This window comes from Triturus cristatus, chromosome 1_1 (assembly GCF_964204655.1).
Source record: "Triturus cristatus chromosome 1_1, aTriCri1.1, whole genome shotgun sequence".
Lineage (NCBI taxonomy): Eukaryota > Metazoa > Chordata > Amphibia > Caudata > Salamandridae > Triturus > Triturus cristatus.
Genome location: NC_140579.1, coordinates 733,543,862 through 733,569,571, shown reverse-complemented (window position 1 = coordinate 733,569,571; position 25,710 = coordinate 733,543,862). Strand labels below are relative to the sequence as shown.

The following is a 25,710-nucleotide window of genomic DNA, read 5'->3' as shown; positions in this document are numbered from 1 at the left end:
TCCTGAACAAGTCAAGTTATAAGCGCAGTGCTTTGCAAACCAAGTCACAAGTTACAAAACACCAACAATTCTAAATGTTGATCACCTCGTAGTTATAGCTGGTGCATTTATGTGTGGACTGCAAATAGTCCGGGTAACAATTGTGTTTTGTATGCATTCTGTTGCCAAACTTGGGCTAAGAGACAGAATCACGGAACTGTGACTATATCTTTATTTGTTTAACCTTAGCTAAACCATATAATAGTTTAAGATCTGAGGATTTTTACACTTAAAAGAATTGTACAATAAAATAAATGATTGCTCATAAATTCATACCTGCGATGTACAAATAAACTGCCAATTTCTAAAGAATAACCTCGTCAAACAATATATAAATTATTGGGATACAAAGAAGAAAAGACAAAACAAACAAAGGCCTCCGAAGCAAGATTAATTTGTTAAATCAACACTATTATATCAAAAGCCTGCTTTTGCATAGGTCCCAGAAACCTGATTGTATAAATGTTCTAGAATATTCCATATAGGAAGTGTGATTCCATGTGGTGTGCGTTAAGAGTGGAAATGGTGGACATACAAAGTCTGGTGACAGGAATCCTGGTGTGAAACAACTCTCCTCTTACTTTACATTGTAAAACGCTCAATTGTAAGCTATGGCCATCTAAGAAAACCAAAAGGGCAGTGCATTCTAGTGGATCACACTCCAATGTAAATAATCCCATCATGCACTTAAATGTGATGCTAGGCTAGGGGTCAGTTCCCAATTAAATATCTAAAATTAGCTACACCTGAAAAACAAAGTCTGGCTGCAAGCCTCCAGGACACAATACTGTAACAAAGTAATATTTAGTTCCAAAAAATTTAAAATATGAAGAAAATACTGCTGCACATAAAAGTACCCAAAAATAACGAACTGCCTTTTTCTTTAAAAAAAACATGTTTTAATTTATTTTGGAATAAAACAATATAGAAGCATTCTATTGCTCGTTGAAGATTGGCATGATCTGGTTGTTCATAAGGCAACATACAACACCTCGTTAAGATTAAGGAACGTCTATTATCTACAAAACCAGCCCAGGGAAGTTTTCAACACTAAACCTGGCATGTGTAAACCAGGTCCCTCTTGCAGTCCACCCTCCTTCACTGTTTGAGGTTTCTAAAATGAACAGGAGTTCCTGCAGCTCAAACTCTCATAGTTTAACATTTACACTCATTATGTAGATTTAAAAATTCAAAGCACTTCTGTAAAAAGAATTTCAATACTGTGAGACCCAAACATTTTTATGCAAAAAAAGTCTGAAGAGTTTGGCAGAACAGAAAAGGTGCACATTTATTGCTGGATTTTGCACGGCACTAAAATGGAAAGTGATTTTATACCATCAATAAAGGGAATGGAACGGTAATTTTGCCATTTTGTTCTACATTAAAACGTGCGACTGAAATTGCCTTTTTAGCCACATGAAAAATAATGTAACAAATATATTCCATTTCTGCCAAGTAGAAATTATTACACACTGCTACTGAGAAAGGGGTTGTGTACACCATATCTTCATCTGGATTGGTTTTGCTTTAAATTCATGCATTAAAAAATATATATTAAAACTGAGTTGCATGTGACAGACTTTCTAGAATAATAGTTCTTGAAAAGATAATCACAAGCCACCCTTTACAAAAATAAGTACATAATATTTGAACTAAGTTTCCTGGTATGATGTAACGCTCACCCCACTGGTTCCTTCAAAGCAAATGACTAAAAAAACAAGGAGTGAAAATGAAGGGAATTGTTGCTTATGTCTCTCACCCCCCAAAACACGTAGAATAACACATTGCGATTTATAAGCTAATTCTCAATTAAACGCTCTGCAACTTTGCCCATCAGTCTAACAAGGTACCATGTTGGAGCTCATAAGCCAAAATTTGGCAAATGGAACCCACAGTGATTGCATTGGGCACGCAAATTCCCACTCCTTTACGTCCTTACTTGTTTTTGTTTTAAATAGAAATATATATTTACATGTACAAATGCTATGTACAAGTTTAATTACACCACCGAGTCGCATTCACTTAAAACCCAAAGCCCTCCGAGGTGGGAAAATACTTTGGTGGTATATTGTGTTGTGAAAATGTCGAATTTCTTCGCCAACAAAATGGCCGACTGTAAGTGGAAAAAAATACGGAAGTTCGAAGCGGAGCCACCGATTGGTGGAGATGGGAAAAGGCTGGACATTTCACTGTCAATCACGCGACACAGCAAGCGTCGTCACAAATTGCGTCCACGCCCACGTTTTGACTTTTAACGTGACAAAATGACGTTGCGGCATCCATCTTTTCCTTGCGCTTGGCATGTTCCCTCATCTAGGGGCAAGGGTTTGAGCCTTCGGTCAGACGGTGGTCTCCCCAGGCCGGCCTTTTGATAGTCGTGTGTAAAACTTACGCCATGAGAGAAGGGTCTTGCCCGACCAGATCCAGAAGCCCGATGTGATACCCACGATGAGAGTCATTAGATACTTTATCATGTACACTGTGAAGTCTGGCCCAAGGCGCGGCGTGTACTGCAGCGGGCAGGGGATGGCAAGGCTCTTACAGTGCTGGCTCACCCAACTGCGCTCCCAGTGTTCGCGAAAGGCCTGCTCGTAGAAGTAGCAAGCGATGACGATGGTGGCTGGCACGGTGTAGAGCACGCTGAAGACGCCAATGCGCACCATCAGACGCTCCAGCTTCTCCGTCTTGGAGCCGTCGTGCTTCATGATGGTGCGGATGCGGAATAGTGACACGAAGCCGGCCAGAAGGAAAGACGTGCCCACGAAGAGGTAGACGAAGAGCGGCGCCAACACGAAGCCGCGCAGCGGGTCCAGGCCGCTCAGGCCTACGGCGCAGACGCCGCTCAGCCGATCGCCGTCCAGCTGGCCCAGCGCCAACACTGTGATGGTCTTGACGGCGGGCACGGCCCAGGCGGCCAGGTGGAAGTACTGCGAGTGCGCCTCGATTGCCTCGTGACCCCACTTCATGCCGGCTGCGAGGAACCAGGTGAGCGAGAGGATGACCCACCAGATTGACGAGGCCATGCTGAAGAAGTACAGCATCATGAAGAGGATGGTGCAGCCCTCCTTCTTTGTGCCCTGCACAACGGTGCGGTAGCCGTCGTCCGTGAAGCGTTCGTTGCAAGCCACTCGGTCGCCCAGAACGTAGCCCGCGATGTAGGCCACGGAGACCATGGTGTAGCATCCTGACAGGAAGATTATGGGCCGCTCGGGATAGCGGAAGCGTTGCATATCCACCATGTAAGTGGCCACGGTAAAAAAGGTGGAGGCGCAGCAGATCACAGACCACACCAGGATCCAGAGTCGGGCGAACCGCGTCTCTTCTGCAGTGAAGAAGAGGGAGCCGTCGGGCCGTTCAGATTCACAAGGAGCGGCGCAGTCCTTCTCGCCCAGAAAGCGGTAGTTGAGGTACGGCGGCACCTTGAGCACCCGCGGACAGTGAAAGGGCCGCTCGGGCGTGGCGTACCGCGGAGGCTGAGGGCTAGGCCTTTCTCCGCGGTGGTATGGCGGCGGGGTGGTGAGAAGACCAGGGCTTCCGACTCCTCCGCTGTCCTCGCTGTGGTTTTGCCCCACGCAGATCTGCTCTGCCCCATGCCGAGGAAAGAGCTCGCAGCGCAGGCGCTCGGGCCACTGAAAGCCGAATTTGTTCATGAGCGCCTCGCAGCCCTGGCGGGCTCTTTCGCAGATTGAGCGGCAGGGTGGGATGGCCTGCTCCAGGACCGTGCACACCGGTGCATACATTGAGCACAGAAAGAACTTCAGTTCGGGCGAACACTGCACCTTTACCAACGGGTAGAACTGATGCACCTCAAGGCCTGCATCCTCCTGGTTAGTGTGTCCCAAAAGATTGGGCATTATTGTCTGGTTGTAAGCAATGTCCGTGCACAGTGGGATGGAGATGGGCTGGCAGAAGCCATGGTCCGGGACCGAGATTCCCTTCTCGGCATGTAGCTGGCCCTGGCCGAACAACAGGAGCAAGGAGAGAACAGGCAAGAGCAGCCAGCACCCCTGTAACGACATGGCTGGCTTCGGGATCGGTGCAGGCTCAGGAACTGTGTATGCAAGATCAGGGTCCCGAGGCTTCTGTTAACTCACCACTCAGTCCTGCAAGTACAAATAAGTTTTTATCGTACGAATCCAATGGGCACAGTTCTGTTGTGTCCCTGCGATATACAGCTGACGACATCCGTAACTTTAAAAGGTTTTGAATAACTTCACACTGCCGCGATCAGTCCCGGGACATTATTACTTCTCCATTTGGAGAGCGACTTTGGGGTGTCGGTCTCGACTCTAGTGAACTGTGCTTTTCTTCCCCCGCAGCCACTCGGCGGAACAGCAACTGTAGGATCGGTGTTACCAGTCTCTTTAGGTGGCAATAATCGGCTGTCTTTTTCAATTTGTTGCTCTCTTTAAAAAGTTCTCGAATCGCTTAGGAGTTAAATTCCTTCAGTTACTTGTAGATCCTCGGTTTCCTGTCGTTAGTCCTTCATTTGAGACACATCGTCTGGCCTCGGGATGGCACAGTGCCCACACAACGCCTTCCAGCTGTCTTTACCCGTGCAGCAGTCTGCAGAACGTTTGTCTTGCCGGGCCAGCTGAAATGGTGCGCTACTCCGACAAGCAACAGTTGTGTTCGTGCCCACAGTGCATTGCAGATCCCATGGTTGGTGGCTGTGATCGTACCCAGTGTAGACTTACGGATGAGGGGGGTGGGATCTTGTCCCGTGTGCACTGCAGAATCCTAGGGCCGGGAGTTATTATGAACGAGTCGTGTGTGTGGCCTCCGGTTCAGTCGTTATTTTATTCCGTGCAGTCCTCCACCCTTTTCTGATTTGCGTGTTCGGCTTAAGGGAGTGCTGCCGCGGTTGGCGATCTCTCACCCGGGACTCTTCTTTCTTCCTTGGTCGCTTTGCAGAAGCTTGGCTCTTCCTTTGTGTTTCACAGACCTCAACTCCTCCTCCCACAAAGCCAGTTTCAAGGCGGCCCTTCTCTTTGGTCCCGGGACATCCTGCTTGCTATTCATTTTCCTAGTACTGGGGCCGCCTTGAAACTTCTTGTTTTCCTTCCCCAAAATCTGCCAACCACCAATTGCATTCAAACCCCCACGACAGCCCCCTCCCAATCTGGCTCTGATTGGGCGTCCACCGTATAATGAGATCAGAAACCAGATGCTTGTATAGACCACCCCGAACTACGCTGCCAACGAATAACTTAAGCGAAGTTTCTCAACGCACTGATGAAGTATTTACCAAACATTTTATTAAACATGTATACGGCTATTAAATTAAAATGATTCCTCTAGTGCTTTCCTTGAAAATAAAAGCAACTTTGACGAGCCCCCTCTCCCCTGTGGAGGGGGGTGCATTAGGACATGGACTACGTTTCTCTGCACCCCTCCCCCGGTCACTTGCTGATACTTCCTTAGTGTAGGATTACTGTCAGGCTGCCTCCTTTTTAGGTCTCGCCTGAGCCAGCGCTTTAGCGCTGCTCTCGCGAGAGCTTTTGTAAAAGGGGGATCTGGAAGTACAAACTAGTGCTTTTCAGGCCTCCAAATACAGTGCATGTGCGCCGGGGGGGGGGGGCGCGCACCATTTGGCAGCCTGAAAAGCACTGCCTGATCACTTTCACGGACACAGCCACCATCTGTCTCCTCCGTCACGGGTCATTAAGTTGCATTCTCCTCTGCCTCCGCCCGATCACTTTAACTTTCGCTTTCTAGTTCAGCTGGTATGTCAGCTTTTTCTACGTGACGTCTTATGAATCATTGCAAACGCGCATGAAATGTTTCATAGGTTAACGGCCGCGAGCTTTCGCAATCTGTGCAAGCTAACTCACATTTTTGACACTGTTTTCCTCCTGTTTACTGAATTAATTTATATTTCGTGCACAGCAAATATATGCGGCACAATGGTTTAACATAAATCAATTTTCGTGAAATACAAATTTGTAAATCTGGAAATGCCGAGGATTGAACCCGGGGCCTCATACATGCGAAGCATGCGCTCTACCACTGAGCTGCATACCCATCCGTGGTGACGTACTCAATTCAGATGTATTGACTAAACAAGTCGCAGCCCTGGTATGTCACGCAATTCAGAGTGCCAGTACTTGCTTGAATTACTGTGCCATCTAGCTTTGCACCGATACTAATGATGTCTGTTGTTCTGCGGCTCTGTGAACATGCCCAGGGCCGAGGAGAGTAGAGGTCTTGGGTTATCAGCCGTTTACGAGTCAGACTTCTGTGGCTGGAAGCTTTTGACCCAGCTTTACTTTAATATTCATGGCAGTTTTGGCAGCTTCTTCCTCCCCTCCTCCTTTCGCTTTTCCTTTTGGTCCCGGTAGTTTCTGTTTTGTTTGTGTGAGTGGTTAAGGGGGGCTTGGTTTAGGGCAGAGTGTCTCTTACGGAGCTCTCGCCACGAATCCCACCCCCTCCCCCGGCCCCACTCCTCAAACAGTGATTTAAGATCTCTGTGAAATATTAGCAAAGCATTGCCGCCCGTGCTTTCCTGGAACTCACTAGTATTCAGAGGGGAGGTGGCTTCCGAGTTTCGAAAAAGCACGCCGCGCTGCAAAAGTCAAAGACAGTCACCACTCCAGAGCAGACTGACCCGGACTCAACCCAGACCATTGTTATTTCCAAACACCAGGGCTTTAATTGGGATGAAAAAACTGGGGGGAGGGGGGTGGGGCTTATGGTTTCGTGGCCGATGTAATAAAGGGCGGGGCCTAAAACTCTTAAGCTAACAAGCATTTGCAATGCATTAGGTCTCGCATTTACGCAAGTTTGAGCTATTGACATTGCAAATAAGAATGCCTATTGGCATTGTCATTTACAATGCCAATAGCTTTAACTCGTGTAACTGCGAGACCTATTGCATTGCAAATGCTTGTTAAATAGACTGCTTCATATACATTGCCGCCTCCCCTCCACCATCACTTCAAATTAGAACGGAGTCTCTTTAAGAGACCCTTTTAATGACCGGTTTGTGTGCAGGCATATCATTGCCCACCCCTGCCTGCAGACAAAGGATCCAATAAAGGCTCCTTTTCTTCAATGCCACCTCAAAGTGAGAATTATTTAACACTTGTGTGAGGAAGTTTGGGGTCGCTCTACGAGGACGTGCGTTTGGCAGTGACACGGCTCCAAGTAACTTCTAAAGTTCGCTTTAAACATTATGAATTAAATGAGTTCAATTAATTACTTGTAGCTCTAATAGCAAAATATTCAGAAGGGAATGGCTGCTTAATGTTGGTTTACAAAAAAGTTAATTTACCCCGGGATGGATTTGGGCCATCAGCTTTTTCCTGAATTGTTAATGCAACAGTTAGTAATATATGCAACGGATACTGGTCACATTAATGTTTCCTTAAACAGTACGATATTTAAATGTCCAGTAGCAGGAAACTTTAATTCTCCCTAGTTATTACTGTGGGCACACATGCATACCAGACATACGTCTGTCCTTTTTAAGGTCATAGCATTGTAACGTCCCAGTAGATTTCTTTAGATGTTTAGTCTGAAGCCCAATGGAACAAGCTGATTGTAAAGTGTATTGTGCGGTGTGTTTTTGAATAAATGTTTGACTCGCATGCTCTTGACTGATCTTTCCAAAGTTCTTTTTGGCATGAAGTGATTGCAAGGGGGATTAAGAATAGCTGAGTTTATTCTATGAGAATACGCCACATAGAGACTGCCGATAAGTTTATATATAAGGTGTAACAAGTGCTATCAACAGGATATGTTCAGCAGTGTAATCATATATTTTGTCAATATGTAATAGAAAGTGTTTGGCTTTAGACCACCCACAGTAAGAAGTTTGGAGGTGGGGGGGGGGGGGGGGGGGGAAGGGTGCTATACTGCATGGTATTTTATTTTTAAACCTGGATCAACTTTCATTCTGTTGCACTCAATTGCAATAGAACGTTTATGTAAAATGCACCATTCACTATTCCATTTGAGGTAATTCCGGATATCCCTAATCCGACCTCTATAGATTCCTTGTGACCCAAAGATAGGCCATCATTGCTTCCTCTAATCCTGTATAGGTGAGTTTTCACTACTATCGCCATTAGACCTATATCTATGGTTAAACAACTATTTAACTTGAGCTCCTCCATGTTCATAGGCGCTAATACACACAGAGGGACACAGTGTCCATTATGATGACTGTCCCCACTCCCCAGTGGTCCCTTATCATGTGGATTGCCCCCCTCTACAACTGCAGCCAGTATGTATGTTTTTATTTACACCTTTAATTCAATTCAATTGCTCAGTACCCTTAATCATGTCACTCTCCCTTTCTTCCCCAGACAATTTCAGTCTGGATGAGACCCTTTAATTCCTTCAAGGGTTGAAACGCCGTGGACAAATGTACAAAGGCAGACAGATTTTTCATTTTTTGTGATAAAATGATGTATTCCATGTCGTGAATAATATTGAATCTAAAGTGCTGACCTTTGATGTAAAGCAACCAATACACCGCTTATGTTCACGCTTTACCTCACTGTTCTTCGGTTTTGGTTTGTATTTACACCAGGGGTCCACCCATTTCTCTCTTTACTAATTTCATCTTTTGTTTTTGAGAAACACCTATGATATGCTTTAAACACAACACAATTGTCCAGCACTCAAATTTCAATCCAGGTACATAGGAAATATTTAAATTCAAGTATGCATTTGTGAATCACATTTGATAAGAGCAAATATCAGTTCAGCAGAATTGTTTTCATCAAATTCTTTATTCAGAACTTCTTTCCAGCAAGATAAAAAGACCGCAGCCAACACGTTTCATCCTCACGGACTTCTTCAGGGGTACAAATAACAACATATATATATTTACAAAATTATTACACAATATATACATCCTTTACAATACAAAACTTAACAAAATTGCAATTTAATCCCTATTACTTTAAAGTGCTAAATTTCCACAAGATCATAACATTTTGATTTTTTTTACAGGCTTGGTTTACAAAAAAGCCACTTTTCCTCCTATAACAAGGTATACATTTTTTTAAAACATTCTGCAGATTACAGTATTTCCTAATTAAAGTATATGCAATTCGTGATCCAATTCCAATAACAAAATTTTTATTTTTTAACTCGGGAGTCTTTATAAATTTGAAATCCTAGTGGGCCAGAAGATAAGCATTTATATTGGTCTATTTGTATGAGTTTATCCTATTCATATCCAGAAAGTTAGCATTTCTTACCAAAAGAAACTTTTTCTTGCGGTCTGCGCTGAATTCATTCATAAATAGGATTTCTCCTTTTAAAATCTGATAAAATCTGAATGTATCTAATATAAGAATTAAAAGAAACAAACATGGCTTGTTTACAATACACCCAAAGTTTAAATCAACAATTATAATGAAAACTAGATATAACCGACTATACCTGAAGATTCAAATGTCGTGTATGGTGGCTTTTATACATTTTGATTGTTGAATTTCTCATAGTAGGGAGTTAGTCAGTATCAACCGTCCTCCTGTCTGATTCCTGACTTGCTATTTAAACAAAAAAGATTGAAAGTATAACTGATAATATCCTTAATTATTTTTATTTTATTATGTTCTTCTGATATTAATACATTTCTTAATTATACATGGATTATTATATATGTCAGTACTGCCTATTTATTGCGAGTAAATCTGTAATTTTACTCCCTCCGCATACATAATATTCTTCATGTAGGCAAAGGTTCGAATTGCCTGATATCCCTTTCATTTTAACAGGTAAGTTTATTTCGCCCAGTCGAATTTTAACGATAAGGAAAAAATAAAATCAAGTCCATTTACACAAAACAGTAGGTAAGGTTAATATCAAACCCATCTGTACAGAACTACAAGCTCCATTTATACATGGTGCATGGAAAAGTTAAGTCGTATAATTTAAAAACACCATTCAGCGTAAGACCTCTTTTTCTTTTGAGTTTTAACGAGGGGAAAATTCAATCCAGAAACTATTAGCGAGTAAATGACAAGCACCATTTATATATAGTGTATACGGAATATATATTTTCATCCTGTTTCAAAAGCAACATTTAACACGAAGCCATTTTCTCTTTAACAGATAAATTCCTCCCACTCAAATTATGTCATAATGTCGATATATAGTCGATAAGCGCAGATTTGCGTAATATACAGAGTGATAGAGATACCCTAGAGCCGAATCATATGGTTTTTCCCGCCATGCCGATTTCGATACTTTCAATATGATTTAACAAAAGGATAAGTCACCCCAAAGCATTTAATTAAATGGGACATAATATTCGTGTCATCGAGACACAAAATAAAAAATTGGAAAAACCAGAATTCCCATATGTTTAAGGGATTTAAACCCAGAGCACTTTGGAACTTACTTTTCGGATTCGATCAGCCGGCACGGTAGCGTGGCGTCAGTCAAGTTTAACAATCTGGGATTAAGAACACAGTTTAAATAGTCCGCAAACCGTGTCAAAACTCCAATACCTGTGTTTATAAGCAAATGGGGACTTGTGTTTATACTGTTAACAGTCGCCATCTTTGAATGGAAAACAAGATGCTCGATGGTATCCGCCAGTTAATCTTTTCTTACACTGTATTAATACTTGCACCGCTTCTAAATCACATTTATCAAAGGATTATAATTTTAATAATCAGAACCAATTATTTTTTTCTTAGCTAATAAAAATAGTTCTACTAAGGATAGGTGCAATTTTGCCTTGCCCCAATCCTCGTTCTCTTGTATTATAACCTATGATATGCTTACCTGAATAATCTTTGTGAGATAAAACTCGGTTCGTCTGAACCGTAGTTACTCACAAATACTGGCTTTGCTGTTTTCCTTGGTTATTTTAGAAGGTGAACACCCTAAATATCGATTCAGAAATATCGACTGCCCAGAATATCGAATTCAAAATATAGAGTGGACAGAATATCGAATTATCAAAATATAGATAGGTCAGAATATCGAAATTGGGGTACGAAATATCGATTTCCATAATATAGAATTTAAAAATATAGAATTCCATAATATCGAATTTTAAAATATAGATTACCATAATATCGAATTTAAAAATATAGATATCTGTAATATCGATTTTTTTTTTTTAGTGTTATGTATGGTAGTATATGTGTTAAAATTATGTATTATTTTTGTAATGTATGTTTAATTTATTTAAACTAATGAATGTTATGTAATTTAATTTTTGCGTAATTTAATTCCGTAGCGGGTTGTGGGTTTATAGGGGAATAGGGTGGGAAGTAATTTAATTATGATTAATTAAATATTGATTATATTTATATGTTTTGATAATTGATTGATAATTATTAATTGGTAATTAATTTTTATTAATTGGTAATTAATTTATATTAATTGAGTAATTGATAATTATGTTAATTGTATTTTTTATTATCAGGAGCGGGTTGTGGGTTTGTAGGGGAATTGGGTGGGAAGTAATTTAATTGTAATAAAGTAAATAATTATTTTTTTATTTGTGTATTGATAATGAATTGAAAATTAATTATTAATTGGTAATTAATTTGTATTAATGGGTAAATAATTTGTATGAATTGCTAATTAATGTTTATTAATTGCAAAATTATTTTTATTGATTAATTTATAATGTTAATTGTATTTTTTAATATTGGGAGTGGGTTGTGGGTTTATAGGGGAATTGGGTGGGAAGGAAATTAATTGTAATAGAGTAAATATTATTATTTTATTTATGTGTATTGATAATTATTTATTAATTGGTAATTTGTATTAATTGGTAATTTTTATTAATTGCTAATTAATTTTTTTCAATGGTAATTCATTGTTATTAATTGGTAAATATTTGTAATTAACTTTTTATTGGTATTGATAATTAATGTAATCTTATTTTAAAATTAAATCATTACTTTCCCTACTTTTGCACTCTCAGGAGTGGGAATAGTATTTTTTACCCTCCTGCTATCCAACGCTTTCCCTACTGTTACACTCTTTGGAGTGGGAATAGTCATTTTTACCCCTACACTATCCAGCGTTTTCCCTACTGTTGCATTCACTGGAGTGGGAATAGTAATTTGTACCCCTACGCTATCCAACGCTTTCCCTACTGTTGCACTCACTGGAGTGGGAATAGTAATTTTTCCCTTCCCGCTATCCAACGCTTTCCCTACTGTCCCACTCTCTGGAGTGGGAATAGTAAATTTTATCCTCCCGCTATCCAACGCTTTCCCTACTGTTGCACTCTTTGGAGTGGGAATAGTAATTTTTACCCCTACACTATCCAATGCTTTCCCTACTGTTGGAGTCACTGGAGTGGGAATAGTAATTTTTCCCTTCCCGCTATCCAACGATTTCCCTACTGTTGCAGTCTCTGGAGTGGGAATAGTAATTTTAACTCTCCCGCTATCCAATGCTTTCCCTACTGTTGCACTCTTTGGAATAGGAACAGCAATTTTTACCCCTACGCTATCCAACGTTTTCCCTACTGTTGCACTCACTGGAGTGGGAATAGTAATTTTTACGCTCACTATCCAACAAAAGCTCTACTTTTTTTACATTACTTTTATTTTAAGCTTTTTTATATTATATAATGTACTTTTATATTATTTAGTACTTACCTGTTTGTAGATAGGGAGTCGATATTCTGTCCTTCTATATTTTGGCGTCTATATTTTGGGCATTCTATATTATGTCCCTCGATATTTAGTCACTGAACCATTTTAGAACAAGGTTGGTGTTATAAAGAGTTATTCTACAGAGAAATATCAGATATTTATAAAAAAAAAGAATTATGAGTTCCATGTGAACGTTTGTTCCAAGGATAACTTTATCCCGGTTCACATGAACATACGAGTCGCTTTTGTTTGTGTTTAAATAAATCAATCATCCAAGCATGGATGATTGGTGCACTGCTTTTGTGCATGATCTGCACTAGAGGAATGGGACCTTTTTGGATACTGGTGGAAGTGATTTCAGCCGAAAAAGAGGACATAATAGAAAACGTCAACCATTTACATCAAAACAACTGTTCGACTGCAAGAAATGAAATATGGTAATCATATGATAATGATCACATAACCGGATGTCCAGCAAATGCCAATATGACCAGGTATAAAGTGACCATTTTAAACAAAGTGATGTTCTTGACAAACTATTTTAGAACTATCCTCTTAACTAAAGTCCCCCAGTACTTGAAAGGGGATGAAATAGAAACCCATGATTACTAGTTCTGTGGGAAGAATGGCTAATGCACCATTTCAGAGAAGGCCTTAAATCACTTAGCACAAAGCTTTTGCTTTCTCAGCATTCCTGTGCAAATTGTCTGACCCAGATTTCAAGGCGCTCTGTGAAATTTCTGTGGTTGCTCCTTAGCGCCCAGCAGTCACAAACAGACCATGCCCAAATGTCAGAAATTGCTGGATGCACCCCAGCAGGTAACGCTATCAAAGGTGTGGAAGGTCTGGAGTTGTCAGAATTAATTAAAGGGATAAGTGGGTGATGAAGTTGAAGCATTGCCTTTGACCCTTGCTCTTCCTTTGGAAACTGGACAATTAATCTGACTCATCCAATAAGGAAGATTCCATGTTGAAGTTGTGTACTGGTGGTAGGGGGGTTTGTTACAAAGAGACTACTACCGTTTCATCATCACTTTTGTGCTTAACAATTTCTCCTCATTACTCACATAGGAGCTATTTGCCTAGAAATAGGAGCAGTTGTGGAGAAGCTTTTTGAGCAGTATTGGTTTTCACACTTTGCAGCAAATCTTACCATCCTGCAAAATATGTGGGGACTGATGCCATAGCCCATTGCCTTGGTGAATGCATTGCAAAGGGGCAGGTTGCAAGAATTAGGTTTTGTCTCCATCATGAATGACCCAACACATGGGGGTTGATTCCGACCCTGGATTTTTTTTCCCGTACGACTCGTATCCGTATTTTTTTACATACGAATCGTACAAGTCCCGTACAAACGGCGAAGTACGATTCGTACGTGAAAAATACATACGAATCGCCTCGGGAAAAGTTTACGAGACGTCCCCGGACAGTTTTACATACAAATCGTAAAACTGAAGTCCGAGCGCGCAAGTAAGATCCGTACCGCCCATCCGAAAACACAAGCGCATGGAAAAGACTCCGTACGGAGCGAACTTTGTACGAGCCCTACCCCGAGTACACTTGTGCCTGGGGTACGAGTCGGGGTACGGCCCCCCCAGCCTCCCACCCCTCCCGCGTATGTCCGCACCGTGCCCCCGTATGTCCGCACCGTACCCCAGGCGTACCCCCCACCCGCATATGTGCGTACCGTACATACGTGAGGATTGGGGTATGCCTGGGGTACAGTGCGTACATATGCGGGTTGGGGTACGCCTGGGGTACGGTGCGGACATACGCGGGTGGGGTGTACGCCTGGGGTACGGTGCGGACATACGCGGGTGGGGGGTATGCCTGGGACATACACGGGTGGGGGTACGGTGCGTACATATGGGGGGGTGGGGGGTACGGCCCATACATACGGGGGGTGGGGGGTACGGTCCGTACATATGCAATGTTGGGGTACGCACCGTACATGATGACATGTACGATGTGGGTGATGGCGTGTATGTCTCGTAGCGGGCCCCCTTTTCCTTGTGCATCGCGGCATACGGCATACTTAGCTTTTCCGGCACTTTTTAGCCCCGTAAAAACATAGCCGTGCGGAGTGCTGTGGGTACAAATCGTACTTGCTGGTCCGTAAAACACTGCCTGACTCCGTGCGGACGTCGCGTACGCGTTGTCCAGGATCAGAATTGTATGTATTTTTTAGCCGTACTATGTTTTTTACGATTCGTACGGAAATGGTATTTCTGTACAAATCGTACTTGCTGGTTTGTACGGTGGAATTCCCGGGTACGAGTCGTACGGAGAAAATGCTCCGTACGACCATTTGTACCCGGGTTTTACAGGATCGGAATCGTCACCTAAGTATAGTAACTGGATGAGGGAGAGAGAGAAAGCTGTAAGGTAACACTAAAGTGGTTTAGAATCTTTTTACACGTTTCCCCTTTGGCTCACCGACTTTCTTTGTACCCTTGGTTGGATGGTGCCTTTGTAGGCAACTTCTGAAACCATTTGTGAGTACCTTGTTCATGCAAGTCTGTAAATAAGCACTTGTGCTAGAATAAACACTGTAATTTAAAGCAGTACCTGGCAAAAGTAGATTCTCTGGCCAATTTTCATACATGCAATAATTAGCTTTAGACCAGTCTGCCACACTTTGGCCTTGGATGATGCATAATTTGAGTACTTGACTTCCAGAGTACTTTTAAGCTGTAGCAATGTGGGGGTGTCTCAATGGGGCTTTGTACAGTTACATACTTCCAATTGAAAAGCCTATTGGGGGTAGCATAGTTTTGCTGTATGCAATAATCTCCTGGCCATCTTTCATAATTTTTTTCATAAGCATATAGTTATTTTCATGACAATACAGGTTACCTGCGTGCTGACTGAGACAGTTTCATATTGCTTAATTGTTATGTTGGATTCACGCTAAGAAGTAGAGACTTGTCAAAGAGAGTGTGATTTTGCTTAAGGAAAGTGTAGGAGAGTAGGATCTGCACTTGTGTTGCCCCCACTTTTTTTCTGATGTATACACTGGTTTCTGGCTATAGTCTGGCTGGGTCCCTGCTAATCAGGGCCCCAGTCTAACTGATCTCTCTAAACAACTTGGTGTGCATATTAGATGCACCAGTGATTGGATACTGTGGTACCTTATGAGCCCCTAGTATATGGTACCTTAGGTACCTAGGGCATTGGTACTTCACAGGCCTACCAGGGGCTGCAGCATGTATTATGCCACCCCTGGGAAGCACTCACAATCTGACACCACAGGCCTGCTACTGCAGCCTGTGTGATGTAGTGTTAGCACTCCTCACTGAGGTATAGGTTCCTATATCTCACCATACACACACATATAAACCTATCAGTCACCCCTATGGTAGGCCCTATCAATCCCAAGGGCAGGGTGCATGGTTTACTCTGTGAGGGGGTGCTTCTGCCTGAGCAGGACCCCTCTGCAGCTGGCAGAGTCTATTCTCTGCTGCTGTTTGTGGATGCGGTTAAACCATATACTCTTAAGTGCATTATAACCTCGCGGTAAATGCTAACTTTGGAATGACTGCATCAAAACATGTCGTGTTTGGTGTCAAACAACTTGGAATCCTACCCCCACACCAGTAACTGGTGTGGGAGTAGGATCCTACCCTTCTAGAGGAGACGACATGTACCCACTGTACTACACGGTAGAAATCTTTCAGAGCCCTGGCATCACAAAATGGATGCCACCAGCACAGACACCGGGCTGCCCTCCTGCTGCTGACCGAAACTCGCAGTGGAGGGAGCCCAACAAAGGGTTTCCTATCACAGGGAGGTGTCACCACCTCCCAGACAGGATTTAGTGTATTGGAGCTGGGTGGGCGCACTCTTAGAGTGCTTTGAAGTCCTGCACTGGGGGAGCAGTAGGCTCCTCTGTGCATATGCCAGCTCAAACCGGTTCAGGGGCTACCTGCCCCTGCTCTGGCGCGAAACTGGACAAAGGGAAGTGGGTGTAACCACCCACTACCCTGACCCTCCTAGAGGAGTGGTCATAGAGCTAGTCCCTCCCATCATTTCACTATAAGATAGCACACATTGCCAATGCAATTTAGATTACACCTGGACGACGCTCAACTAAGAAGAATCCTGGCCCTTCGACGTTCCACTATCTCTGGAAGACTGAAGAATCTCCCTTGGAGTCAAGGAGTGACTCCCCTGCTTGGCAGGCACCAAAACTCTCTACAACGGTTGCAAACTTTACCGCTCCCGCCGGAGTCCGAAGTCCCTGCGTCCCCTGAAGCGGATTTCCTGACCTCTCGACGGCCATTTTGAGTCCCCAGCGAAGCTGTGGCATCTGGACCCCACGAGTGACGAGGAACAGCAATACCAGGGAACCGTGCACTGATTTCGAGTGCAAGCCCTAAACTACGTCCAACGAAGTTGTGCTTTGGACCACTTGTTGTCCAAGTCCCTAGCAGGTCTAGTACCGAATTTCAGCGGCCTACCCCGTCCCGAGTGACCGTGGGCTGTTGTTAAACTTTCCTGCAAAGGCGTCTTCGCGATTGCTTGCCCGTTGGCTAGTAACTCACCTGAAGACTTCCACATCGATTCCAAGGGCTCGCCTGGTTGCGCTGGGCCTGCCCTCACTTACCCGCGCTGGGTAAGTCCATCAGACCTTGCTGGTCTGCACCATTGCCAATCTTCACTCCACACGAGACTTGCGGCTGCCAAAGCTTGTTGGCTCCAATACGGGTGCCGACACCGTCGACAGCTGCAGACGTCGTGGGACCTCCCGAATCCAGCTGCTGGTCATCGTCGAGCCTTCCTGGACCTCGGGAGCAAAGAGACAAAACACCATCACCGACCTGAAGAGACGCGACAGCTGTGGTCATCCATCTTGCTGGCCACCGGTCACTGGCAAGTGACTCTGAACTCTGTCCCCTCAATTTCTAGGTCTTCTGCAACTCCAATCCATCGTCGGATTCGAACGGACACCTCTCCAGTCGTCACAAGCAGCAAGTATCCAGTGATCTCCATTGCAAACAGCATCGCGACCCGACACCAAAGGACACCTATGCACCCGGCTTCCCTGGGTGAAGTAACTCGTGCACTCCGGTGCCCAAGTGTGTGTTGGCTCTCGAAATACTTACCCTGTAAGTTGCTTGCCTGTTGACTTTTGCGAAGTGCCCTAAAACTGTAATTTACAAACCGCGACATTTGCCATAGAAACGCATTGAAAACCCGCGTGTGTGTTTAGACACTGCACGCGTCTCCTGTGGGCTGGTTACTTACCTGCTAACACTGCAGAAGTGAAGCCCCACCGATTCCCAAGGCCCTAGGCCTCTTCATTTTGCAAGTCGAGTTTGTTAACCCATTATTTTAGTATATGGTCTGGTACGCCCCTAGGGCTACAGCCATATTTGTGCTTAATTTATTGAGAACTGTTGATCTTTTGAATGTTTACCATGGTGGCAGAGGACCTAGTGGACCCTACACAGATCATCCTGGGTGAAATGTACCAGGTACCCAATGCAAGCAACACCAGGACCAACCATAGCCTGGCAGTTGTGAATTTCTCCTGGGGAGGGGTAACTGGCCTCAAAAAGGTAGTAGTCAGTGCAGACCTCCCTGTCGAATGTTTGTTGGGCAATGATCTAGAGACTTCAGCCTGGTCTGAAGTAGAATTATGGACTCATGCTGAGATGTTGGGCATACCTGCAGAGGTATTTGCTGTGACCAGGTCACAAGCCAAAATGCATAAAGCTGAACCAGCTCTGGATCCTGAAACTATGGACCAGGTGCTACCCAAGAGGAAGAGCAGTAGGGTTAAGGCTGGGCCTTCCCCTCTGTCTCAGATCTCAGATTCCCCTCCTGAGGGAGGAGAAGCAGAGCCTGTAGAAGGAACTGCCCCAGAGGAACTTGAGCCTGGTCAGGTTGAGTTCTTGGGGCAGGGGGCCCTTCCAGGGAAGATCTGAGCAAAGAGCAACAGTGCTGCTCCACTCTTGAACCCCTCAGACAGCTGGCTGCTGCTGAGGCTGCTGGGAGTGCTAGTGGTCCCATAAGGTTTATTGGGATGAGGGGCTCCTATATTCTGAGGCTAGAGATCCTACCCCTGGAGCCACCAGGAGGCTGGTAATTCATCAGAAGTTTAGGGGGTTCCTCTTGACCCTAGCACATGATATCCCATTGGCAGGACACTTGGGCCAAAACAAGACCTGGGACAGGCTTGTACCACATTTTCATTGGCCACACATGTCTGAAGACACAAAGGAGTTTTGTCGCTCCTGTGTCACTTGTCAAGCCAGTGGCAAGACAGGTGGCACCACAAAGGCCCCCCTGATACCACTACCTGTGGTGGGGGTTCCCTTTGAAAGGGTAGGGATTGACATTGTTGGTCCCCTTGACCCACCAACAGCATCTGGGCACAGATTTATACTGGTGGTAGTGGATCATGCCACCAGGTATCCAGAAGCTATACCCCTAAGGACTACCACAGCTCCTGTGGTAGCAAGAGCCCTCATTGGAGTTTTCTCCAGAGTGGGTTTCCCAAAGGAGGTTATCTCTGACAGAGGGTCTAACTTTATGTCAGGATATCTAACTGCAATATGGAAGGAGTGTGGTGTAAACTACAAATTCACTACTCCCTATCACCCACAATGCAATGGGTTAGTTGAGAGATTCAACAAAACCCTAAAGGGAATGATTAAAGGACTCCCAGAGAAGCTTAGGCGAAAATGGGACCTTTTACTTCCCTGCCTTCTGTTTGCATACAGGGAGGTTCCTCAGAAGGGGGTTGGCTACAGCCCTTTTGAACTTCTGTTTGGGCACCCTGTTAGAGGACCATTATGTCTGGTGAAGGAGGGATGGGAGTTACCTCTCAAACCTCCCAAACAAGATGTAGTGGACTATGTACTTGGTCTCTGCTCCAGGATGGCTGAGTACATGAAGAAGGCCAGTAAAAACCTTGAGGCAAGCCAAGAACTCCAAAAAGCTTGGCATGACCAAAAGGCTGTCTTGACTGTTTACCAGCCAGGCCAGAAAGTGTGGGCGTTGGAGCTTGTGGCCCCAGCAGCTCTCCAGGACAAATGGAGTGGCCCCCATACAATTGTTGAAAAGAAGGGAGAGGTCACCTACTTGGTAGATCTTGGCACTCCCAGGAGCCCCCTTAGGGTGCTCCATGTCAACAGACTTAAAGCATACGTGGACAGGGCTGACATGAGCTTGCTCATGGCAACTGATGAGGACCAGGAGGAGGAGAGTGACCCTCTCCATGACCTGCTCTCACAGAACCCTGAAGATGGGTCAGTTGATGGTGTTGCTTTGGCAAGCAGCCTCACTGAACATCAATAAACTGAATGTAGACAAGTGCTACAGCAGTTTAGACATATGTTTAGCCTGACCCCAAGTCAGACTTCCTGGTGCACCCATGAGGTGGACACTGGAGACAGTCTGCCTGTAAAGAGTAAAATCTACAGGCAACCTGACCATGTCAGGGACTATATCAGGACTGAAGTCCAGAAAATGTTGGAGCTAGGTGTTATTGAGCCCTCAGATAGCCCTTGGGCTAGCCCAGTAGTACTTGTCCCAAAACTTCACACCCAGGGCGGTAAGAAAGAGATGAGGTTTTGTGTTGACTACAGGGGCCTCAATGCAGTCACCAGGACTGATGACTACCCAATACCAAGGGCAGATGAACTAATAGACACCTTGGCCTCAGCCAAGTATCTCAGTACATTTGACCTTACAGCAGGCTATTGGCAAATCAAGTTGGCTGATGATGCCAAGGCTAAAACAGCATTTTCGACCCCTGGTGGGCACTATCACTTTGTGGTAATGCCCTTTGGTTTGCAGAATGCACCTGCCACATTTCAGAGGTTGGTGAATAAAGTTCTGACTGGTATGGAAACCTATTGCTCAGCATATCTTGATGATATTGCTGTCTATAGTTCCACCTGGCAGGATCACCTGGTCCACCTCAGGAATGTACTGGAGGCCCTGCAGAAAGCAGGCCTCACTATCAAGGCCACTAAGTGCCAGATAGGGCAGAGTCAGGTTGTGTACCTGGGCCACCTTGTAGGTGGAGGCCAGGTTCAACCATTGCAGAGCAAGATCCAGACCATAACGGACTGGGTAGCTCCAACCACCCAGACACAGGTGAGAGCCTTCTTGGGCCTGACTGGGTATTACAGGAGGTTTGTTAAGGGATATGGATCTATAGTGACCCCCTTAAATGATCTAACCTCCAAGAAAATGCCAAAAAAGGTTCAGTGGACAGCTAGCTGTCAAAAGGCATTTGATGACCTCAAGCAGGCAATGTGCACTGCCCCCATCTTACAGAGTCCAGATTACAAAAAGAAGTTCATTGTCCAAACAGATGCTTCAGAGCTGGGTGTGGGAGCTGTACTGTCTCAACTTAATAATGAAGGTCAAGACCAGCCAGTAGCTTTTATAAGCAGAAGGCTGACCCCTAGAGAGAAACGTTGGTCAGCTATTGAGAGGGAGGCCATTGCTGTGGTTTGGGCCCTGAAGAAGCTGAGGCCATACTTGTTTGGCACTCACTTCATAGTTCAGACTGACCATAAGCCCCTCCTATGGCTCAAACAGATGAAAGGTGAAAATCCTAAACTGCTCAGCTGGTCCATTTCCCTACAGGGGATGGACTATACAGTGGAACATAGACCTGGGACCCAACATGCCAATGCAGATGGACTCTCAAGGTATTTCCACTTAGAACATGAAGACTCGACTGGTCAAGGTTAGTTTAATGTCCCTGCGTTTGGGGGGGGTTGTGTAGGAGAGTAGGATCTGCACTTGTGTTGCCCCCACTTTTTTCTGATGTATACACTGGTTTCTGGCTATAGTCTGGCTGGGTCCCTGCTAATCAGGGCCCCAGTCTAACTGATCTCCCTAAACAACTTGGTGTGCATATTAGATGCACTAGTGATTGGATACTGTGGTACCTTATGAGCCCCTAGTACATGGTACCTTAGGTACCTAGGGCATTGGTACTTCACAGGCCTACCAGGGGCTGCAGCATGTATTATGCCACCCCTGGGAAGCACTCACAATCTGACACCACAGGCCTGCTACTGCAGCCTGTGTGAGGTAGTGTTAGCACTCCTCACTGAGGTATAGGTTCCTATATCTCACCATACACACACATATAAACCTATCAGTCACCCCTATGGTAGGCCCTATCAATCCCAAGGGCAGGGTGCATGGTTTACTATGTAAGGGGGTGCTTCTGCCTGAGCAGGACCCCTCTGCAGCTGGCAGAGTCTATTCTCTGCTGCTGTTTGTGGATGCGGTTAAACCATATACTCTTAAGTGCATTATAACCTCGCGGTAAATGCTAACTTTGGAATGACTGCATCAAAACATGTCGTGTTTGGTGTCAAACAACTTGGAATCCTACCCCCACACCAGTAACTGGTGTGGGAGTAGGATCCCACCCTTCTAGAGGGGACGACATGTACCCACTGTACTACACTGTAGAAATCTTTCAGAGCCCTGGCATCACACAATGGATGCCACCAGCACAGACACCGGGCTGCCCTCCTGCTGCTGACCGAAACTCGCAGTGGAGGGAGCCCAACAAAGGGTTTCCTGTCACAGGGAGGTGTCACCACCTCCCAGACAGCATTTAGTGTATTGGAGCTGGGTGGGCGCACTCTTAGAGTGCTTTGAAGTCCTGCACTGGGGGAGCAGTAGGCTCCTCTGTGCATATGCAAGCTCAAACCGGTTCAGGGGCTACCTGCCCCTGCTCTGGCGCGAAACTGGACAAAGGGAAGTGGGTGTAACCACCCACTACCCTGACCCTCCTAGAGAAGTGGTCATAGAGCTAGTCCCTCCCATCTTTTCACTATAAGATACCACACATTGCCAATGCAATTTAGATTACACCTGGACGACGCTCAACTAAGAAGAATCCTGGCCCTTCGACGTTCCACTATCTCTGGAAGACTGAAGAATCTCCCTTGGAGTCAAGGAGTGACTCCCCTGCTTGGCAGGCACCAAAACTCTCTACAACGGTTGCAAACTTTACCGCTCCCGCCGGAGCCCGAAGTCCCTGCGTCCCCTGAAGCGGATTTCCTGACATCTCGACGGCCATTTTGAGTCCCCAGCGAAGCTGTGGCATCTGGACCCCACGAGTGACGAGGAACAGCAATACCAGGGAACCATGCACTGATTTCGAGTGCAAGCCCTAAACTACGTCCAACGAAGTTTTGTTTTGGACCACTTGTTGTCCAAGTCCCTAGCAGGTCTAGTACCGAATTTCAGCGGCCTACCCCGTCCCGAGTGACCGTGGGCTGTTGTTAAACTTTTCCTGCAAAGGCGTCTTCGCGGTTGCTTGCCCGATGGCTAGTAACTCACCTGAAGACTTCCACATCGATTCCAAGGGCTCGCCTGGTTGCTCTGGGCCTGCCCTCACTTACCCTTGCTGGGTAAGCCCATCAGACCTTGCTGGTCTGCACCATTGCCAATCTTCACTCCACACAAGACTTACGGCTGCCAAGGCTTGTTGGCTCCAATCCGGGTGCCGACACCGTCGACAGCTGCAGACGTCGTAGGACCTCCTGAATCCAGCTGCTGGTCATCGTCGAGCCTTCCTGGACCTCGGGAGCTAAGAGACAAAACACCATCACCGACCTGAAGAGACGCGACAGCTGTGGTCATCCATCTTGCTGGCCACCGGTCACTGGCAAGTGACTCTGAACTCTGTCCCCTTAATTTGTAGGTCTTCTGCAACTCCAATCCATCGTCGGATTCGAATGGACACCTCTCCAGTCGTCACAAGCAGCAAGTATCCAGTGATCTCCATTGGAAACAGCATCGCGACCCGACACCAAAGGACACCTATGCACCCGGCTTCCCTGGGTGAGGTAACTCGTGCACTCCGGTGCCCAAGTGTGTGTTGGCTCTCGAAATACTTACCCTGTAAGTTGCTTGCCTGTTGACTTTTGCGAAGTGCCCTAAAACTGTAATTTACAAACCGCGACAATTGCCATTGAAACGCATTGAAAACCCGCGTGTGTGTTTAGACACTGCACGCGTCTCCTGTGGGCTGGTTACTTACCTGCTAACACTGCAGAAGTGAAGCCCCAGCGATTCCCAAGGCCCTAGGCCTCTTCATTTTGCAAGTCGAGTTTGTTAACCCATTATTTTAGTATATGGTCTGGTACGCCCCTAGGGCTACAGCCATATTTGTGCTTAATTTATTGAGAACTGTTGATCTTTTGAATGTTTACCTGGCTCTAATCTCATAAAGAGATTAGTAGAGTATATTTAGAAATAAATACATATATATTTGATATATATACCTGTGTGGTGTCTTTTCATTTGGTAATTCAAGAGATTATAAGGTAAAACAAGCTGCTTTACATTCCTCAGAGACTTAGCCTGAAGGCTGCTCTCCACAGCTACCACTAGGATAGCTTTCTTTAAAAGGTTGTCTTTAAACCTATCTACCAAGAGTCGAAATGGACTGGTGCAAGGTGGCCACTATAACTAGTGACCAGCATATGCCAGGCCAACTTCTCACATTGGTGGGCAGTGTGTGGGATTCCAGCTTGCCATTGTTTTACCAGAAAATCTCTATTTGAATTACTAACTGAAAACCACTTAAGGTACTTAAGGTACATATAAAGTCAAGCTAGTATCAATAAGTTCTACTGAACTTAGAGCTGTTTGTGAAGGGACAAGCACACCCTTGCTACAGCTCAAGCTAGGTCCAGTAGGCCTCAACTAGTGTAGGTAGTACAACACTGCACAACACTAGTATGTCTCACCATGGTGGAGTCAGTGGGTCCACCCCATCTCAGTACAAAGATAAAGCCTACACTGAACTGAAGGCCTTATGCTTTGAAAGACAACTGAGGGTGGGCAGGAGTCCCTCATCACAACACCTGATAGATCTGTTAGTAGCAGATGACCTGAGACAAGCTCTAGGAGCAAGTGGGTCTGCATCAGGGGGTGGTTCAAACATAGTCTCTGGGTCTGATGATGAAAATCTAGATGACCTGGAGTCTGTGGTTGAAGGGCCAGACCCAGAAGGGTCTGAAGGGAACAGAGGAATTCTCCCTAAGAGAACTGACAGAGTGGGAGGAAGGACCAGGTCCCCCTCAAGGGAATCTGACCATTCATACCACTCTGGAAGAGAATCTGTTCCACAGAGGAACTCCAACTTTCCCAGGGAGTCCTCCTCTGAAAGAAGGTTCAAGATGCTCCAGTATGAGGAAGCTAGGCTTTCCCTCAGAACCAAGCAATTGGCCTTAGATAGGGAAGCCTTCCAGCCCCAAAGAGCTTCTAAGAAGGAGGGGTTAGATCCCCTGGTGGCAGCAACAGTGTCCCTAGAGGCAGAGATTACATGCCTGATCATAGGAACCTGTCCAAGGTTGTTCCTCCCTACCAGAGTGGGGATGATATCCACAAATGGATAACTGCTATGGAGAGGGCCTGTAAAGTTCAACAGGTCCCCCAGAAACAGTGGGCAGCAATCTTGTGGCTCTCCTTTTCAGACAAAGGGAGAGACAAGCTCCTCACTGTTAGAGAAGAGGATGCTAATGATTATGAAGCCCTGAAGAGTGCTGTGATAGATGGGTTTGGCTTAACCACTGAACAGTACAGGTTGAAGTTCAGAGACACCCAGAAAGCACAGACTCAGGATTGGACTGACTTTGTTGATTGTGCAACCAAGGCTCTGGAAGGTTGGCTGGTGGGTAGTAGAGTAACTGACTTTAAGGGATTGTATAATCTTATAATGAGAGAACAGATCCTTAATAATTGCCAGAACCAGTTGTTGCATCAGTACCTGGTGGACTCTGATCTGACCTCTCCCCAAGAATTGGGAAAGAAGGCAGACAAATGGGTCAGAACCAGGATGAGGCAGAAAAACCAGAACCAAGGTGGTGACACTAAGAAGCAAGATCCTAAAGGCTCAGATAAGGGTGGGGATAAATCTAAAGATCAGAAGTCTTCACAAGGGCCCCAAAAATCTGCATCTGGTGGGGAGTCACAATCTGCAAAGGAAAAACGCCAAAAGAAGCCCTGGTGCAAATTCTGTAAACAGAAAGGGCACTGGACTTCTGACTGTACAAAGACCAAACCACCACCACTCCAGCCCCTAAGG

General features: G+C 45.2%; 1 protein-coding gene across 1 annotated transcript; it reads right to left on the bottom strand.

The window, feature by feature from the left end:
* Positions 1-915: 915 nt before the first annotated feature.
* LOC146870979 (frizzled-2-like) lies at positions 916-5,065 on the bottom strand. Its single transcript, XM_085648701.1, has one exon. It carries the CDS (start codon positions 4,056-4,058, stop codon positions 2,379-2,381), a length of 1,680 nt encoding a protein of 559 aa, XP_085504827.1. The 5' UTR covers positions 4,059-5,065; the 3' UTR covers positions 916-2,378.
* Positions 5,066-25,710: the final 20,645 nt, after the last annotated feature.

What these genes read in the sequence shown, in the direction of transcription:
- LOC146870979 (XM_085648701.1), bottom strand. Translation starts at nt 4,058, where the DNA reads ATGTCGTTACAGGGGTGCTGGCTGCTCTTGCCTGTTCTCTCCTTGCTC.